The sequence below is a fragment of the Blennius ocellaris genome (assembly GCF_963422515.1).
Source record: "Blennius ocellaris genome assembly, chromosome: 1".
Classification (NCBI taxonomy): Eukaryota; Metazoa; Chordata; class Actinopteri; order Blenniiformes; family Blenniidae; genus Blennius; species Blennius ocellaris.
The window spans coordinates 20,642,270-20,664,046 of NC_137650.1; the positions used below are offsets into that span (position 1 = coordinate 20,642,270).

Genomic DNA, 21,777 nt, shown 5'->3' on the forward strand with positions numbered 1-21,777 from the left:
CGGCGCAACGCAGTACATGAACTCGCACAGATAACTGCGCTATGTAAAACAACACACACTAAATCAGGCAATAACGACGACAAACCGTCTGGAAAATGGTCGCACATAGTGCAGCAAGAAATCACTTCGTCCTCCCCTCCCTCCCTCTCCGTGTCTGGATGACAAATCCTATCCTGAAGTAAATATTTTGAGGATAATTGAACTGATTGTTATTTGCAAGTTTCGCTGTCTTGAATATAAAAGCGGCGGCGCGCCTGTGCGCACTCATAATGACTTTCAGACCATTGGCAAGATATATTCATAATGTGGCGACTCTTAAATCACTAATATGCAATTCTCTACTATGTATGTCAGGGTGCATTATTGATTTGGCCTTTCTGTCTTTTTCGCAGAGCGCAAATGTTCTTTTAACACTGGAAATGTGAGTTGTACTGGATTCTGCAGGCTCTGAAAGGTCACAAAAAGCTCGTCTTTAAAATGTGACACACACTGACCCTTTCGCTGCTTTTAAGAAAGCTCACTAGAGCTCACTAAAAGCTCGCTAAAGCCTGCCAAACTCTGGAGGAAAGGGTGAGGGGGAGAGAGAAAAAAAAACTCGCGACACATAAAATGCAGGCAAAAAAAAAAAAAGAAAGAAAAGTAGCGCAATAAAAATGTGTGTTTGACAACATGTTTGTGACTTATTTCGGAGACACTTTGTTGTACCTTGAACGTATAGATTATTGAGGAGCTCTCTGAGAAAAATAAAGATAATTTTCGGGTCAGTGCTTCTCTATTGATCTCATTCACTCGCATCCTTCACAGGCCGGTTATTCAGCAGCACCCCGCTGTGGATACACACTACATTTCAGTCTATACAGTGTTAAGCCTACATCCAGGCTACAGAGAGCCTCTGTATGAACCACGAAACGTGTCTAAATCTAATCACAAACGTACCGTAATTAGACAAGTAATTACAGGCGTAATTAACAGCCTCTTTTCTGCGCGCTGTGCTTTGATATGGACGGGCAGCGAGCTCCGCGCTTTATGGCGCACAAGCAGCAGCGGCGGCGGCGGATAAAGTCTTTATTATGATTGCTGGAAACCCATCTGGTAATAGTCTTGCCCGAGACCTCCTCCCCCCTAATCAAGGTTTTAATTAAAGACGGTTGAGGGCCACAGAGAACATGAAGGCCAGTAATTAAGACTAACATTGGACCCTAACAGATGCAACTCTCCATGCGTTGGTGCAAGAAAAGAAAAAAAAGGAAAAAGAAAAAGAAAGAAGAAAGAAGAAAGGAAGCACACAGATTAAGAGTCGTTTATGCATTTGTGGAATATTCAATAAATAATGACGGCTGAGGCGGAGGATATCCATGGTATATTGAAGCTGAAAACAATTATCGTAGGGAATTTGCACCCAGTTTGCGTTAAGTCGCCTACAAATTTATCAGACTGACAAAAAAAAATGAAGATTAAACTCTAATGCTGCCGATAACAAGAGGGAATTTTCACAGTAAAATACAGTGTTACATCCTCCTTTGAGATCAGATGGGTTTTCCCATTTACAGGGGGGAGTCCGGGTGTTTGTTTTCATATTTCTTTGACATGTATTGATTTGAGGACAGCTGTAGGGTTTTGTCGCAGGAGAGAGCCCCCCCCCCTCAGTCACCTTGCATTAGTGTGATGTGTGCGCAATAGCACGACATCGGAGAGTCCAAACAGCAGGCCAGCTGACAATAGCATCATTAAAAGTTGACATAGCATAATATTCTTTGCTTGAATCTGTTCAGCTTCATTTAAAAGTAAAGCTATAGGCTACACTCATTGACTTATTTGTAAGGTTAGAATATAAGATGTAAACAAAACTTGTGTAAAATTTGTTTTTTTATGTATATGCTACGCGTAAAACTGCCCTTGGAATACCGTAGTTTATATCTCTGATCGCGACAGATCTACTGAAAAACCTCCCCTCACACACCTTCTTTATGCAAATAGATACAATAAAAATTCTGATGTGCTGTTATGAATATTCACATTTGCTCCAGTCACTTTCGACTGATCCATTATCTATCTTACGCACGGACCTTCATGCTCTCTTACATGCATTTCTTTTTTTCCTTCATAAGTTGCTTTTGCAAAAGTTAAGATTTCCCCCCCTCTCCTCCTTCCTCTTCAGATGGGAAAGCAGATGGGCAGAAGTTTAGCCAAAATCCCCCGCAAAGTTTCCTGTCTGCCCGAGCACCACTGGAGAAACCTACACGAAGAGTGCACTTTGGCTTCTCGACCTGGTCACATCTCCCTGAACAAATGGTAGTCCGCCATCAGGGCCCACGATGAAACACTTCAATAGAAAGAGTCTATCATTCACCCTTTCTTCCACAAGCACGCATGTGAGCGCATGAGCTCCTCCAGACAAGATTGCCCTCACTTTAACTCTGCGTAATTTGTTGTCTCAACTCAGAAAATCTACATCTTACATTCTTGCAATGACCTCTTGTTTCGGAGTTTCTGCATATATAATTGAATAAATAAGTCAAATTCACACAAATGACATGCTTCACATATAGTGTTATTGAGAGCATCAGTCTTTGGGTGAATAACGGTGTCCTCAAGTAACTAAACATTTAAGGCAACAAAAATAGATCTGGGTAACTTATATTCTAATCTGTCTTTTTCGGACCAGAGTCTGAGTCCTACAAACTCATCCTCGAGGATGATAAAAGAAGAGAATTGGCCAGTGTGCCGCAGCAATTTCCAAAGACAGCCCACTTGTGGAGCTTTTCTGCCCTCTAGCGCCCAGAAAGATAATTACATCAGTGAGAAAGACGTCGCAGACTGTTTAAAGATGCTTGCTGCTTTAATTTGCGCACTCCTGACCAACAGTGACCTAAAATTGTTTGCAATCGGGTGAGCAGGCAGAGATTGTGCAGGATGATTGCTTTCACAGTTTGAGCCCACAATGTAGGATCTGCTCCTAATGTGTCTAGGATCTTATGTTGATCTGTAATTTTGTTTTTAATGTATGTTTGGAATCACAGAACAATGGGGTCACATGGTGGCACTGCTAATCATCACTGTCGTTTTTCAGAGAGAAAAAAATGAAATAATGAGCAGATGAATTATTCAACTGACTTATCACTTTAAGTGATAGGGTTAATAAAACACAATACAAGTTTGACCATACGCATGACAACGAAGTCTGTTTTTCCATTATCTATATTTTATAGAATATATGGACCTGAATAATCTCAGAAACACCACAAACACAGGAACAATGAGCAAAATCCAAACATAAAGGCCCCCAAGTCAATGCTAAACACTGTTAAGATAAAAAAAAAGTATATGTTACGTTATTATTGTGAAAATTCAACTTAACCCAGTAATTTATTCTAATTGGCCGTGATGCTTGATGCCAAATCGTTCCGTTAAACATCTATTTCTTTTCTTTAATTTATATTTTCCCAAAACATTTCATTTTAATGAGAAGGTTAAAGGATAAAAAATAATCGGTCCAAATCTAACTAGAACACCCTATGAAGCCTCTATTATTAAAGCGCTTTGTGACTTCTTTTTGTAACAACAGTTTAACGTGGCTGTCGACTCTGCCTGCCTACACACAGGTGAACTTTCATAAACCGATGAGTCGTCAATCATCACTAACAGGGGATTGAATCTTGGTTTAGACTGCTGTGGGCCAGATTAGGTTTACCCTACTGCCAATGTGTTGTTAATAGTAATCCTCATTATATCATATTTTAGGTTTCCTCTGTTAACACCTTGGGCATTAAATATTTCCAATATTGTGCACAAACATTAAAATCCTGATAGCTGCTGACATGTATTGATGTTTTTTCATTCCCCGTCACACTTTGTTCATCGATGCAGTTAATGTATGTATGTAGGTCTCTTTTGTGTCAATAGAAATGACCTGTCATATCACCTCACTTTATGCTGGCAGACTACATACATTCATCAAGGATGTAATAAGGCTCTAAATGCCACAGTATGTAGCTCAAATGAGGTATTTTACACAGTCTTGCATATTGTGCTTATGTATGCTGAAATAAACTAAACCCAGATGGACAACAATGGAAAGATGTTTTTATCAGTACCTCAGCACTACTGGTGATTATTTTATGCAATAAACACATTCAATATATATATAGACAGCCATTATGATTAGTGTAAATGATCAATGAGGATCTTGAGAAATGACACTAGATGCAAACAGTAGTTTCTGGTTGATAATATTGCTGATAATAGTTTAAACTGTTCATTCTGCTTCTAATTAGTCCGGTATACCAATACAGACTGTTAAACATTGCTGGGTGTCTTGATTGTTTCCTTTGTCCTTCTTGTCCTGCATTTCCTTGCTTCTGTGATTTTAAAGGTCAGAAAATATTGCGACTGGAGATAATGGTCGTTGAAACTCTATTTTACACAGATGAAAGTTTGAGTTGAATATTTCTTGGCAACAAAGTTCGTCTCTCGCCATTTTTTTAGCAATCTTATCAAACTTTCCCTTGAAACGTTCAACTTTTATGTGACTTTCTCCACTTCGCTGCATGAACAGTGACCATTGGCCATCACTAACCCATCTTTTTCATTAACGCTTCATCACTGGCTATAGAAGAGCAGCTCTGTGAATCTTTCTGCTCCAGGTACATAAGAAAGAAGCAAGCAATTATCCTTAATATCGCGGTAATGTAAAAAGAATGAGACTTAATTTTCCATCTGGTTGCATGGAGGAAAATGTCAAATGTATTGGATTGAGACCGTTGTTTTAATCATTAAGGGAGCACAGCAAAGGTTGATGAAGGGGTTTCAGGGTTTTTCTGCTCATGCATAATTTAGCCTATTGATCAGGCGGACGCAAAGCTTGTGTTGCCAATAAATGTGTGTCACAGATAGTTCCATAAATTTGACAAAGTAATATATGGTAATGGCTTGTGTAGGGATATTAAAGTATGTTGGAGGACAGTGTATTGTCATTATAATTTGTAAAAGATTACTGAGATTTTAGAAGAGACATGGTTATGGCATCTTTAAAATACAAGCACACACACACACACACACACACACACACACACGTTCACTTTAATGTGCTGCAGAATTTTGTCTTGTAGAAATATGTTTCCTTAGAGGCTCTCTATCTCTCTTTTCCTCTCTCTTCCACACTTTTCCTCTCTATGCATGGAGGGAGGCTGGCATTTACTTGACAATTTCTGCCTTTAAGTGCAGGCTTTAAGTGCAGTGTTTTTATCTACACCTAAGATAGCTACGGACCAGGACAATTTAACAGGCAATTTAACTGACCGTGTGTTAGTGAAGCTGTCTGAGTCCCACTCTTTGCCAGAGCGCCATGGCATGATGGATGTAGGCAGTCTGGGCTAGGTGAAAAGACGCACACGCACACACGCACACACACACACACACACACACACACACACACACACACACACACACACACACACACACACACACACACACACACACACACACACACACACACACACACACACACACACAGACACACACACACACACACACAATCCTATTGAATACACAGATACACAGACGCACAGCCCTGCCATATTTTCCCAATACAAACGCATATGGGCCTATCCACAGCCAACCCCCTTCCATTAAGTCAACATCTTGTGCTGGCGGTTGGAACAGTGCGGGGCTGGAGTCAGGTCGTCCAAATCCGTCAGTAAGAGGAGGCAGAGGTGTTTGTCATCCTCCTCTCTGGGCACCATCCTCCTGGAAGAGAGAAAGGGGGGACAGAGGGTGGTGGAGCTATGAAGCATCTGGCTCTGGTAGCTCCAGCTGCAGGGAGAGAAGGGGACAGGAGCTGTGCTGCAGCCCAGGGGAGACACTCTTTCTGCAGCCAAAACCCCTCTGCTATCCCAGCTCCTGCATGAAACAGCAGAGATGCAAATAAGAGAAAGAGTGCATTTGTGGCCGGAACTGACAACCTAACAAAGTGAGAAAAGTTGTGCAAAGAAAACAACACATTTTTAGTTGTTGAAGTTTATTTTTCAATGAATTGAAGCTGTATTTTGATTGATCAGACTGAGCGTAAGTAGATGCAGAAATGAAGGCTAGAGAGGAATATGAAGAGCAACCACTTGTACATTCTCTCAGTAATCGCTATGAACCAACCAGTATTTTCTTTTAGAACATGCCCTTCAGGCTATTCACAAGATGCCTGCTGGTTAACCTGGGGCCCAAGGGCACCCCGACATTAAACGCATGAGATTATAGAGATAAACATGTGAACATCTGATATGACAAGGGTCCTGTTTTGGTTGTATGAAGCCACAAAGGGATCATCTGTGACAGAAAAAGGACTGCTGTTAATGTGGAAATAATCTTTGTAGCATGCGCACACACTTGAGCTCAGTTTACCTCAAACAAGCTGAGAAGGTGTAAAGAAAGTATTGTGACGCCAAGTGACGAGAATGTTGGACCAGAGGAAAATGTCACCCAAATGATGACCCATAAATCACAGGCCACAGTCACGCAGCCAAGGCCCGGAGACAGTCTTTAGCGTCTAACGTGAGCACACAAATGATGTTTAGCCAGTGGCGGACATTTAGCACCAGACTCCATCACTTCTGCAGGCGTTTTGTCACAGATGTATGGATGAGTCAGAGCCTGGGGACGGCGTTTAGTATTAGCACTTTATGTCTCAGTGTGTTCCAGGGTTTGTTCTCAGGGCATGTAGTTATGCTGATTGAAGGAAGGAGATCAAATTAGAAAAAGGGGATAAGAAGTCCTCAGAGGGGCAACACATGCATTGTTCTCGTAGTGCAAAGTGTGACCTTTATAAGGGGAAGATCTAGGGGGCTGAGGAGGCCCTCTTCCCAGGCTGAGATGTCCTCTAGAATTAATTAACCCCATTCCTCCATTAGGCCGCTGGGATTGCATATTAGATTTGGAGAAGTCCTGACAGGGAGTCTCTGCACTGTTCTTCTGATCCATGCCAGGTGCGCTAACTTCGTTTTAAAATTGACTTTTTGTGTTTGCTTGTTGTAGGGGATTTTTTTTTTTTTTTTTACAAATGTGGGTCATTATTTCCCTGTGATGGACTGGCAACCTGTCCAGGGTGTGTGCAGCCTTTGCTCACAGTTAGCTGGGATTTGCTCCAACATTCCGTGACCCTGCAAGATGGATGGATGGCTATATGGATGTATGGATGTATGTATGTTTGTATGTATGTATGTATGTATGTATGTATGTATGTATGTATGTATGTATGTATGTATGTATGTATGTATGTATGTATGTATGTATGTATGTATGTATGTATGTATGTATGTATGTATGTATGTATGTATGTATGTATGTATGTATGTATGTATGTATGTATGTATGTATGTATGTATGTATGTATGTATGTATGTATGTATGTATGTATGTATGTATGTATGTATGTATGTATGTATGTATGTATGTATGGATGGATGGATGGATGGATGGATCATTATTCATCTCAATTGTAGAAACATGATTGGGAATGATAGGCTAAAGATGACCAGTGACAGAGGTCACCAACAGCTTCAAACAAGGGATGTTCATGGACACTATCACCCCAGAGACAGAAGGTACATCCAGCTGATTTGCAGTCGTATCGTCTCATGTACAGCTCCGACTGACTTTGTATCTTATCGGCCAGCCACGATGATCCTGTGAATTATTTTCAACCTTGAAGGCCAAAAGAGAGAGAAAACAGGGCTCAAAAGCTCAGAAAAAGAAAAAAAAAGTTTTTTTTAAGAGATAGAATCATATATTGTTTTTTGACATCTTTGGGATCAATAAGCTATACCATCCAAAAGCCTTCACAGCATGAAGATACTGTTATGGTTAGTCAGAGAAGTTAATGAAATTAGCGGCACAGATCACAAGCATCTGTTTGATGTCACTAATGATATGTCAAGGGGACTGCTATGTGCTTTTGTTCTGATCGCCTATAGATGCATGTCTGTGTAATGTGATAAATGAGAGAACACAAATTTACCCCTCTTTCGGTAAAACCGGACCATTAATGTCAATCATGCCGATGGCTCCAGCAAGGCAGAGGGTTGCCACCTCACACAACAAGCGCAGGTCCCGACAGTCTCATGATGATGGTCCACAGACGGTCTGCCATAAGAGCCCCAGCTAATCCTTTTTTCATGGTCTTCATTACGACCTGTCAGGACATAAATTGATAGTAAATTGCCATGTTTATTAACACAGCACTTAAACAGCCTCCTTTACACTCCTGCCCCCTCGTGCAAATGTTAACATTTAACAGTGACCAAGAGGATCAATTAAGATGCTGCATGAAATCACGCTGCACTCAAACAAATACCCCCCAAAGACACACACACACACACGTGCAGAGAGAGAGAGAGAGAGAGAGAGAGAGAGAGAGAGATCCCCACATTCACAATTCCACCTTAATATGCCTCCTCAAACATTATGTCCTCTGTTGATGACCCCCTTTGAAGACCTATTCAGACAGACACTTGCTCGCCACATATTTTCAGCTCGAGTAACGATGGGAAGGAAGGGGCATGCTTCACAAAGCACTGCATCAACACAGTCTAGAGTCTAAGACTTGGTGCGGCCTTTGCCATATAACACAGTAATTACTAGATCAAATCTGTTCAAATTGAAGCAACGCTGTTCTGTGATCCCTCCTATACTAATCAGCACGCTGAGGTATGGCTGTGCGACTATAAATTGCTGACTTAATTAAAACCAGGACCTCTCTGTCATCTAATTACAGGGAGAAAAGGTTATTGCTTCAATGCAATTTTCCAAATATGATTCCTTCACAGTTATTAAAGGCTCAGGCGTCGTTTATTGTTTCAGATTTTTCAATATGGAAATGGCCCCGGTGACAGACGTAATGACTCGGGGAAAACGCTTCATCTCGATAGTGGCCTGGCACGGCCATTTGTCTAAGATAAGTGGAGCGGACAGGAGCGGGGAAATGTCATGGGAGGCATCCCATGATTGCCTCCACTTTACAGTTGTCATTAAACAGAGCAAAGGTTTCTTTTCTCCCATGTGGCAGCAATGAGAAGTTTATTAATCTATCCAGAATGGTAGGGGCGGTGAGTTATTATAACTATGAAAATTCACAAGGGAGTGGAAAATAGTGAAGAGTAATTTTGTGATGGGAGACTATATCCGCTGTTATTGTTCAATCTGAAGCTATATTATACCTCACCTCTGCCACCAACCTGAAGGAAAATGGTTTCATATGGAGTTAGAGAATCAGTGATCTTCCAGGAGATTCCCAAATGTCCTCTCTGGAAAGGTATGAACCCGCTCTCTGATCTCTTACGTTCCACTGAAAAGCCAGTAAAAACACCCACTCTCATCAACGTACAAAAGCTGGGGCAGCGTAACGCATCTGCTGAGGAGTGTGGAAAGCACCTTATTGTGGCTTCATTTAACATTTGCAAATCAAACTTTGATGACCTTGGGGAAGGTCTCTGACCTTCCCTGTGATCCTCTAAAAGAGGGTGTTTGACTCTAATTTGACAACCGCTGATATAGATAGATAGAAGTTGAGTGTGATGGATACAGCTAATAGCCTCACAGTGTGTTAGTCTACCTGTGATTACTGCAGTTGTCTTTTTGTCTTGTACTCGCTTGTGTTTTCCTATAATTTATCCATTCAACAGACTGATTGTTTGACCGATTCAAAAAAGACAATTTGGACAAAATAATCTTGTCCGTTGGGGTTACAACCAAAACACCTAATTCTGTTCAGTAGTCATTTCAAGTGTGTGAGTGTTCTTTGATTGCAAATATAGATTAGAACTTAGTGATTTTGAGAAACATTTTAATAATTTGAGATACTCTATTCAAAATGTTCCAGATGTATGGCCTAAAATCACATAAATCAAACAAAACTTGACTTGATCTACTTTCAATTATATGTAATAAATCTGCTTGAGCAACAAAGACACTCACCATACATTGGACTCATTTGTTACCCAAAATAAGAGCATACTTCTTAAAATTACATTTTGTTGTAGTAAGGATTACATGCACATACCTTCAAATACACAAACCAATATATAAGAGTATTACAATCTAGGTTACTGTCAAATTCACTTCCATTGTGCATGATCGCTGTTATTTATAACCACTTAATTATTCACATGTTCAAATGAATTGTTTACGCTTAAATGAACAGCAAAGCTTGTGTTGTAGAAAGCAACAACAAAAAAAGAACATTTTGTAAATCAGATAAATACAGTGTGTGTCTGTAAGCGTGGGGGCAAGAAGAGGCCACAACAGCACTGTATATCCTGGACACTAATGCTCTGTGTCTCCCACCATAGGGTTTTCTTAATTACATTAACCAAATGCATTCTGCAGCGTGTGCAATCTCATGGTTAGCTGAACACCCCTGTAGCAGCGGCTACCCCCCCCCCCCCCCCCCCCCCCCCACACACACACACACACACTCACACACCCATTGCTGAGTGAAATATTCATGTTGAAAGCCACTCTTACCATTTACTTTCTCCTCCAGCATGCAAATTGCCCGCAGTTGTTCAGCTATGGTACTATTATTTAAGAATAATATTCACTTAATAGCGGAACACATTAAAAAAAAAAACATTAAAAAAAAAAGGCTTTTGTCTCATATCACTGAGACACAGTTGTGGGACTGTACCGTTGATGCCATTTCATATTTGTAAAAATCCTGAATATTCTCCAAAAAAAACCAGCATTTATGTGTGTATTTGTAAGTGAAGTCTGGTATTTGTTTTAATGCGTCTCATATTGTATGTGGTTTACTTTTGATTTATATGTTTAGAGTATATTTGGGAGATGCATCTTGATGCAAAACTACATTTGTATTTCTTCATATCTGCACAACACACTGATTCAAATTGACCAGGCAGGACTAATTTAAATACATTAACTATTCATTAATTGAATAAAGAGGCTAGTTAGCCCCAGGGCCTCTTTATAATCATAAACTGGGGTGTACTATTTATGCAAAACAGCAAAGTGCCATGTGCTGGCTTATTATGCTAATGATGAATGGCAAAATACATGTTTCTTCTGCCCACGAAGGAGGATTAGGCATGGCAGTGTCAGCAAGTTGTTTCCAGGGTAGAGAGTCTGCTCTTCCAGATTACAGCATGTTGAGATGTGGCTGAGTAATGTGATTCTTCTCGTCCTCTGCAATGTAGATATGATCACACCCCCTCCCTATAAGCAAACTCTTCCACTGTCTCTTCCTCAAAACATTATGTTGAAAGTTGGGATTTAACTCAACTGGACCACCTTCACTGTGTCACAACAACTTTTCCCCTTTAGTGTTTCCAAGTTGTCTTTTGTTTGTAGGAGGGTTTCACTGACTGCAGCTATTTTCTGATACAATGCATAATTCCAAACAAAAGAAAGGTGAGGGAAAAAAAGCTTACAGTATGCCACAATGTATAAAGCTTTTACATGAGTCGAGATTAAACCATGAATCCATAAATTATGAAAAAAAAATACAGATGGGGAGAGGTGGAATCAATAAACATGCACACTGGACTTGGACTGGAGGAGGAAGTTAAAGCACACAAAAAAGGAGACACAGGGAGCAGCCCTCCGTCTAACTGTAGGTCCAAACTGAGGACATTTATTTGCTGAAGGTGACAAGGTTAACATGTCTGTGGAGAAAACCAAAGGTATAATAATTTAACTTTTAGATATCCTGAGGAGTGTAAAGGAAGCTATGTAGTTATTCTCTGCTAATGCCTAATAGAGAGGGAATGGAGCTGCACTTTGTGGCGGTCCTGAGCACTCACCTCATAGTGACAGTATCCCTCGTTGTTTGACTCCAGTCTGGGGGCCGAAGTTTGCATGTTCTCCTTGTGATCGCATGGGTTTTCTCGGTTTTCCTCACACTCCAAAACCATGCATTTGAAGTCAAATAATGATTTGTAGGTGGAGGTGAGAATGTGAGTTGAGTCTAGGATTTACTCAGATCTATCACGGCCATAGGATGGATAAAGCAGCATAAAAAATGGATGCAAATCAGTGGGATTTAATAAGTTCTTTCACTTCTTTTCAAATAGGTAAGTTGATGGGGTGTTGTGGCACGGGGGTGTAGGGCGTGAGTCAAAGTCCAGTCCAGACCTTTCTGTGTCATTTGTTCTCCCTGTGCATTGGTCGGTGTAAATAGGTGTGTGAATGATAGACTTGTAATATTAATTCCCCTTAAATGGATGGTTGACCTTGAATTGGCCCCAGCTTCTCACATCCATGCACTGGATAAAGCAGTATAGAAGATAGATAGATGTATGTGGATGTATATCAGACATGTATATAGACGTATTCATGGCTGTTACCAGTCCAGCACTTCTATTGTCATACCATTATACGTTTTTACATGTCCTGATATGAAATTCTGTTCCCGAGGCCTGGTCAATGCCAAAAAAAGTAGGTGTTCTGTCAAAGTTTTCAGTCAGTTATTTTATATAACAGCCATTATACTTTCCATCATGCTAATCAATTCATTCCTGGTTGTGATTTTGATTGTGAACAAACCAATAAGTAGTTTTACAATTTGTACTGATTGTATTCTGTTACCTATGGGGCTGAAATAAGTCTCAATCAATAAGCAAAGATGGCTGAAACCTAGGCTCCTCAGCCTCACTCTAGTGGCTCCATGGAGCTCTGTAACAGTTGATTCGATGTAGAATTTTTCCGACACAACAGACAATCAGTATATACCATATGTCACCTGCTTGGCACCTTTCACTGCAAGAGATTAATGTTGAATTTCTGACCCCAGTGGAAGAATCCAAGAAAAGAAAAGTTGTGAAGGGAAACAAGAGTTTAATTCTTTATTTGCTGTGGTAACTTTACTTTGAAGGTGAAACATGCTTTGGAGCTCCAAACACATTATTTTGGATGGAAGTTGTAAAAAAACAAACATTTTAGGGATATATTGTAGACCCCTGGTATAGACTAGTCATACAATAATCTGCACATCTTCTCCTCCACACAAACTCAAACCAGTAGTATTCACACTGTAAGGGGAAAAAAGTATGTGAATTGCTTTAATTTTTTAATTAGTTTTTTATTTATGAATATCAAAATTAAGAATATTCCAGCTCAAACATTTTTTTAAAGAGTTGCTAAATATAATGACTGAGTATATGCAAATCAATGACATATCTTAATGATAAACAATCTAAAGTTATATTGTGTGTGGAATGTTAATTTTGCAAAACAAAGCTGATAACAGAAATGACATGGTCTTGTGTGATGAACTTTATGGAAGCACAGGAAAAACTATATTGATTATGTGGTGGTTATTTTGTAGCTGTGGGGTCTACTTGTCTGTACACACACCTACGTCTAAACAACAGAGAAACATTAACAAAAAACTTCTCAAAGTTCCTCAGACCTTAAGTATTTTTATTTTAAAATCCTGGCTCCCAGGCTGGGTCGTCGCCCTGCAACGTGGCGCCTGAACCGTCTCGTGTTACCGACGTGCTCTGGACCAATGGGACACGGCCTCTCAGCGCAAGAAGGAGGGTCCTGCTTGAAACGGACTCTGCGATTGGCTGTACGTGCAGAGGCAGGAAATCCCTGCCTGGTTGCGTCCCTTCCTTCAAGGAAAGGGGGACAGGAAAGATTGCCCCAAAAAAACCCGTGGGAGTAAGGACCTGGCGTTTTTTTGTTGTTTTTTTCAAAGCGGACCTGCAGGTACAGGTGCCCTCTGCAGGTTTAGCTGTCGGAAGCCTCTGCAGTGTTAGCACTGTTACATGACGCTGCAGAAAGCAGGAGAACAGGCCAGCACCGGGAAGCGACTCTGAGCAGTGGCCCACAGCCCCTCTTTCATTGTGCTTGCTTCAGCCTCACCGCTCAGCCCGATGGCCGGCTTCGCCTCCAGCTCCAGCTTCGTGTGCGTCCTGCTCCTCTGCTCGGCTGTGGTCCACCCAAAACCGACTCTAAGGAAAGAGCGGGTCCTCCACGACCCAGAACTGAGCAGGCGAACCCACGAAGACAACAGGAGCTTCCAGTACGACCACGAGGCCTTTCTGGGCAAAGAGGAGGCCAAAACATTCGACCAGCTCAGCCCGGAGGAGAGCAAGGACCGGCTCAGGTAAGGACCGAGAACCAGCGCCTCCCCTCCCGACGAGCCTCCCCTAGAGATGTGCTTTCTGTTTGTCTCCGATCACGCAGCGACGATCCTCCTGTTTGCGGGTCTGTTGCGTGTCGCTGTGAGAGGCTGGGGACATTAAAGTTTTAACAACATGAGCACATGTGCCTGAGAAAGATGTGCATGCCAGCAGATCTGCAGCCAGATAAAACGGTGCATTACCACCCCGCCGACTCTCTTCGCACACACACACACACACGCTTTCATACGCAGAGTTAATTGCTTCTCGGAAAATCTTAATTATAAATCGCCATTAAAGAATAATTTGATGCAGATTTTTTTCTCTTTTTTTTTTATTTGTTGCCCTTGTGAGGTTGAGACACCTCCTACGGTGCTTCCTGTCACTAACTGCACCTCATGTGCGACGTGGTTGTGTTTGTGCGCCTCTCCAGCGACTGAAGAAGTGGGTTTAGGTTTTTTTTTTTCCTCCACATTTGCTTTAGTGACAAGTTGGCAGCTTGTGATAAAGAAAACTCCTTCCTGTGGTGTTAAGTGGGAGGACCCCTGCAACATCACAACGTGGCAATCCAAGTCTAAGAATACACCTCAGCTTCAGAGCTTTTTTTTTTTTTTTTACTACTAATTTGGGTTTCCCTGCTCCTCCCACTGGGGTAATCTTATTGAGGCCACGTCTTCTACTGTAAAAACACCCAGGCTTACAGTAGTGGTGTAATTTTACTTATCATATAATTGATCTGATTTGGTCCATGTTTACCCTGAATCGGTGGAAAAAACGACACTAGACACTCCAGATGTAAGAATCTGAATGAAATTACAGTAGATCTGTGCTTTGATCTTTTAAAACAGTCTGACTGCTCGTTCCTTTAGGGGGAAAAATGACAGTAACTACAGTAACTGACTAATACAGCAACTGTATCTTATGCTAAACGAAATCAGTAATCTCTTCTTTGTTCGTCCCTTGCAGTAAAATCGTGGACCGAATAGACAGCGACGCAGACGGCTACATCACTACAGCTGAGCTGAAAGCCTGGATAAAACGTGTCCAGAAGCGATACGTATATGAGAATGTGGCAAAGGTGTGGACGGACTATGACCTGAACAAAAACAACAGGATCTCCTGGGATGAGTATAAGCAAGCCACGTACGGATACTACCTCGGTACGGATCAGCTCGTTGTGCCCACACGTTGTCATTTGTTTAGTATACCATGTTTGAGATTAACTATAGTGTGATTTCACCTTCACCAGCCAACCCGGAGGAGTTTGATGAGTCCACAGATCAGTTCAGCTTCAAGAAGATGCTTCCTCGTGACGAGAGGAGGTTTAAAACGGCCGACCTGAACGGAGACCTGGCAGCAGACAGGGAAGAGTTCACATCTTTCCTCCACCCCGAGGAGTTTGAGCACATGAGGGATATTGTGATTCTGGTAAGCCACGTTCATCCCCATGATGTTTAAGTGTGATTAAGGCCAGACTGTTGTCTCACAGGTGTCTGGTGTACACTTATATAGGTGAATAGTGGCAGTTCCGAGGTAGTGTTCCAGTTTCACTGGTACACTATTTCCTTGGTCCTAACCATTTTCTCAGCACTGGGCATGTGTATTTCTACTAACAATAAATACATTCTAAACCATCTATGATATCCAGAAAGTCTAAAAAGTACCAGAAGACTGAGAATATAGCTTTCTGCGTATATATTAGTCATTACAGTGCACCTCGGGGCTCCAACAGTAGGACTGTCTGATCACAGACCAGTTTCTCCAGCATGTCAACATTTGAAATTCGAGCAAATGTTGAATATTGACAAAGCTTCAGATGTTCACACTGACAGCGGGATTTTTACTGGGGTTGATTTTAATCTAGCAAACATGACGTGTGAACACACTCTTCATCACCCGGGGCGCATTTCAGGTTCTTGTGTTAAAATCTCCACATATATATATATATATAAATGCTACATCTGAACGAACCCATAATGAAATTTTAACTCGCCCCTGAAATGATTGAGGTCCTATATTTTTTTGGAACAGGTCCGGTGGGACGAACCGACGGTCCCATTTCAGACTCCATCTTTAAATATAAATTTGGCTACGTGGAACATTGGCGTGGCAAACGTTAGCGGCAATGCACTATGCTGCCGTGTTCATAAAAGTTGTACTACCCATTTGACGGAGTTAATTATTAATCCCACATTTTTATGATGTTGCTGAATTGTTATCAACGGAAGGCTTTAAAGCTGTGGTGTCTTTGCTGATTGTGGGGGGGGGGGGTCTGGCAGAAAGTAACAGAACAGCCATGACCTCTCTGGCCACATACCCTCTTGCAGAGGGACGTTCTGGGCGGCGCATTTCGTCACAGGAGAAACTCAAGGAGGCGACTTTTTTGGGGGGGGCTTTTCAAAGGACGTGACTGGAGAGGAGCGGGGCAGCGAGCTGACGGCTCGTTGTGCTGGTCCACTAGCGAACATGAAGTCATCGGTCTTTGTGCCAGCTATTCACCTCCACGCTCGCACAACAGAGCACCTTTTTGTTTTCCATGTCCGGCTTCATATTTCGGCGTGCCGCTAACTTTTGTTGCCTCTTATCTGCTGTCTGAGGCCAAAGCCACAGTGTGCGACCGACTGGTAAAACGATGAACTCCCTTCTAAGAAAGATGGGTTTTAAGTGGTTTTTCTGACGCTTTCACAGCTTTAATAAAGATGTGTCACATGAGCACTAAGATGACGTGAAACGCATAATCAAGTTTTTTTTCAAATGCCTAAAAAATAATGGTCTCAACTCTGTTCCTTCTTTTGTAAGACAAACTCGCTTCTCTTCCAACTGTTTGTTTTCAGAACAATAAACATTTGTTCTTGTTTACCCTGCTCAGGTTAAGTGGTTGAAAGGAAGTGGATGTTTGTGTCTCCTTGTTTATTATTAGTGAGCTATTGGGCCCCAGGAGCTATAGGGCCATAAATCATTCATCGTGGTTCAGAGAGGACAATTCACCTCCAGGAAAGGATCCATCTGGTGACAGAAATGTAGGCCTGTGCTGCTGCGTGCAGGCTCTACTCCCAAGTGCATTGCAGGTTTGTGTGCACATACTTGTGTCACTGTTGGCTAATAATCAGGTCACACAGAAACCCTTTGAGTAACAGTTCAGTCAAACCCAGGACAAGAGGGAAAGAGAGAAGCCATCTTAAAGCACTTTTAAAGCTTGTGTTTGTCTTCGTTCGTTAAGAGTGTAAATCATCTTTGAATGCAGGGGTCTTGGCCCTCATCAGCAGTCTTGTAATTGTTGTGTCAGTCTGCCAGCCCAGCTGTAAGCCGGCGCTCAGTCGTACAGCCCGGGGCAGCGAGTGTTTGTCTTTATTATTCAAAGTGAAAGTTCTACTTCAGCTGACCCCCCCCCTAATGACATCATTAACTTGTTGTGAATGCAGGAAACTCTGGAGGACATTGACAAGAACGGCGACGGACATGTGGACGAGGACGAGTATATTGGTGAGTTCATGCAGTGCACGAAGGGGGGGAAAAAACACAACACTCAAGTAATTTCAATTAAAGTAAACCAGAGATGAAACACAGCTGCTGGTTTGAAGTAATCTGCCAGCTTATCAACACACGACACGAAGAAGAAAGTCCCAGCGGTGACGATCAAATAAAGTGACCTAAAAATGGAGCGCTCGCTAAATAACAATTTGCATTCATCCACAGCTCCTCAGGATCCTAATTTAGAGATGGAGAGTCGCAGCTGGAGGAGGTTTAGCATTAACACCGTGTTTCACATTCGCTTCCCACATTTCTAACCGGACTAAGCAGTAAAGATGTGGATGTCTCGGCGTCATAGTATCATAATGACGGTAGTGTTTCTAATGGATCAGGACCAGTTAATTATTCATTTTGATTGATTCCCCATTTCAATTTCTACGATCAAGTTGGTTAACGCAACCTCAACAGTGATAAGTATTGAAAACCTTAAAATTGTGGACGCATTTGATTTAATCTTAATAGATGTTTTAGTCTGGTTTTGTGTTAAAGAACCTTTGGTTGGTTTCATTGCTTGAGTTTGGTGTTTTAAGTGTTGTCATTAATGAATAGCTTTTTTTTAACATAGAAAAAGACACAATCAAACAGCTCCTACTGATATGATATTAATTTTGAACATAATTTTCTGGTCTTTAGTGACTTTCTTGGGTGTTTTTAGCTGCATTCCAAATGAAGAGTGTCATGATGCGAACAAATTCGATTTGAATGGCCTGTTGAATAAAATGTTGCTTCTCCTTCTACTTTAGTTATGATTCTGAACATCAGTTGTTAACGTTATGGATTTAAAAGACCAAATTGTTTTGTCACATTTTGTTGTGGTTTACAGCGGACATGTTTGCCCATGAGGATGGGGGTCCAGAACCAGACTGGGTCAGGACCGAGAGGGAACAGTTTTCTGACTTCCGAGACTTGAACAAAGACGGGAAGATGGACCAGGATGAAATCCGACACTGGATTATGCCACAAGATTATGACCACGCTCAGGCCGAAGCCAGACATCTGGTGTACGAGTCTGACCAGGACAAGGTAGGGCTGCTGATGTCTCTGAAGGTCACGTCCTACCTTCTCTGCCTTCATTCAGCCTCGATAAGAATTTTGAGCAAATGAGGAAACATTTGAATGAGGTTATGTTGTAATTTGTTTCACTGATTAAAAAAAAAAACTAACTAAAAACCATAATTCTTCTATTTCCTGTTTTCCAGGACCAGAAGCTGACGAAACAAGAGGTCCTCGAGAACTGGAACATGTTTGTTGGAAGTCAGGCCACCAACTACGGCGAAGACCTCACGAGGAACCACGACGAGCTCTGAGATGGCCAGGCGCCCCCCCCCCCCCGGAGGTGTGTGACGACACAAGTCAAGAGCCTTCGTCTCCACAGACTTAAGACTCCCGCACTTCCTCGCACCACCGCTGATGTGGCAGTGGGACGGAACGGGTTGGATTTCAAGCCAACTCTCGGGACTAAATATGAGGACAAATGCGAGTCGGTCCCGAGTCCGAGGGTCTGTTTCCGTCTCCATGGCAGCGGTTTTGTTCCTGACATTCAGGAGCAAGCCCAGACCCACAGGATGCACTTTCCATCGTTGGTGCCTTCCAGCTGCATCGCCGGCTTCACTGCCTCAGAGATTTGAATAGATAGTCTTGTTGAGAATAGGAACAGACACACAAACAGTAATTTTAATGTGAAACCACAACTCAGAACATTTCTTTATTTATTTATCAGCTAAAGATCTTTTTTTAAACTAAAAACTCAAGTGATGTTTCTTTGTTTACAGCCTTACTGTTCTAATGACTTAAATGATAAACGTGTTATTCCTCAAATGCTTTAAGAACTGTTACTGAACCGATGTTTATTCGCATGTTTTTTGCACGTGTTTGTTTTTAGTGCAGCCCGTGAACAACTCTTCCCTTCATACTTTGTTTGAAATGTATTTATTTCTATACTTGACGTCCTCCTCCACTACGAAATCTGTTTTTCTTCTTGTCGCAACAGTCAAATGGTTCAACTGAGGAATAATTTATGTGCAGAGATGAGGAAGAGGAAAAGCATCTCTGGTCTCTGAGCGAGTCCTGTGGGGAGGAGTTCATTTACTGAAAAAGAATATCTATTTCAATCTTAAATCGATATGATACTGAAACTTCTCCACTGGAAGATCCTCTAGAAATTTACTCCATAGTAAAAGAAAAAACTTGAGTCATCTTTTGTACATTACTGAAACTTAGGAGCTTCATAAAATGCATATATATTCACATATGCAGGACAATTTGAGTTAACTTTCAAGTTTTTCAAATTACATTTTACATGGATAAATCTTTAAAATATTGAAAGAAGAGCATTTTAAAGTGATTTAACACATCCTGGAAAACTCAAAGCTCACTTATATTTAGTTTGTTGTTGTTTTTTTAACCTTTTCTGATGTTACATTTGAGCTTCACCAGTTTACAACTCCATTTCGATTAAAGTCGATTTTCTAAGTACATCATTGGCCTCAACAAAGGGGAATAAAATATTTCCTGTCCTTGTATCTCTGTTGACTCCTTGTTTCTTGTCACATCACTCCAAATCTGGCAGACGTGTTGCCGTTGTTGTCAGCACCTGGCTTTTTATATAATAACAGGGAATTACTTGAGTTTGTCTTTTTGCCACTTAAGTGTTTGACAGGTGCAAGGTAGTAAAAGGCCTAGGAAATGAGCTTTGTATCAAAACACTGTCACTCAAAAGCTCTGTTTGACGCAGGCTAACTACCAGCATATCTCATGAGGACAAACGTTTACCATAAAGGCACAGAAAAATGTCCAGCATCATTTTAAGTGTTTTAGAAGTTAAGCACACTTTTCACCTATGTGTTTGAAGACATTGTTCCTTCACGAAACCTTAATTGTCAAAGAGATGGACACAATATGACTTATTTCCAAAGTAGGACCTTGAACTTTGAGAAATACGAACCAAGAGGTGGACACGTGAGGGAGAAATACTTCAACCTGGAGTTCTGGGCCGAGATCACAGGGGTGCAGGGGGCTTTGCTGCATGTGATGTGTTCAACATCTTCTCCGGGGTGTTTTGTAAGGTTATTTAGCAGGTCTCACTCCGGACCGGCTTCGCTTTGCTAAGTACTGGCAACTCGGGAACCATCAGCTGAGCTTTCATTTCTTTCCCTGCTTGTAGTGCACTGGGTGCAGGGTAACTAACTAACTCGGCTCCAGGAATAGCTGCACCTCATCAAGAAGGTCATTTTGGCAAGGTTTTTTTTTTTTTTTCATTTTTATACTATCTAACATGAAGTATCAAAATGTTGAGTTTATTTCATCACAATTTGGCTGTTTGGATGTTTCTTCCATATCAATTTAAATCGGCTTGCTGCAGTGAGTTGAACTTTAGCATGCAGTGTGGGCCCGTCGTCTCTCCTCCCCAGTGAGGGTAATTAACAATAACATGGTTAGCAGAAGCAAATAGCGGCTCACATCTTTGTGTCCATGAACTCGACGGTGAACCAATCTGAAAACGAGAAGTACTGCTAAATGTTCTTTTTCACACACAAAATTTGACGTTCTTATAACATTTGAAACTAGATAAAAAGTGAAATGAGTTGCTTGGCTTGCCAAACTGCCTATATAACTATATGCTTTGAAATACACACATTTACTCAGATGCTAGGATTTCATTAGCATGAGTCTGGGAATTCCATTTTTATATGGAGAAGTAATTTTAACATTTTGTGTTAAGGCGTGCTATTTATCACAAGTAATAAAATTGTTTGCTTCTTTCAAAATTGAAACAATGAGTTTATTATTATTATTGTCCATTAAATAAGAAATCCTCAAAGTGTACTGAATGAAATGTCTGCTATTGACACATCCAAAGGTTAAAACATAACATGGAGTAAATACTTAGTTGTTTTTCAAAAAACATACTTTGTATTTTCAGCTTACGATCTTTAAACTGTGGCACTATTGTTTGTATGTAATCGAGTGCAGTTTAATTCCTGTAACACAGGAATTGAAATTAGAGATCAAATTTCCAATACTCTTTCCACCAATTACTAATAATTTCCCTCTGAAGTCTGTCACACACTGTGTATCTGGTGAATGAAAGGTGTCCGTTCATAACGCGGTATTTTCT

At 41.3% G+C, this 21,777-nt stretch overlaps 1 protein-coding gene across 1 annotated transcript; it reads left to right on the plus strand.

Moving 5' to 3' along the window:
- The first annotated feature begins 13,703 nt into the window (after positions 1-13,703).
- On the plus strand, positions 13,704-20,152 carry rcn1 (reticulocalbin 1, EF-hand calcium binding domain). The gene is made up of 6 exons (XM_080495580.1): positions 13,704-14,113; positions 15,096-15,289; positions 15,379-15,557; positions 17,552-17,612; positions 18,484-18,683; positions 18,860-20,152. Exons 1-6 carry the CDS (start codon positions 13,881-13,883, stop codon positions 18,965-18,967), a joined length of 975 nt encoding a protein of 324 aa, XP_080351706.1. The 5' UTR covers positions 13,704-13,880; the 3' UTR covers positions 18,968-20,152.
- The last annotated feature ends 1,625 nt before the right edge of the window (positions 20,153-21,777 follow it).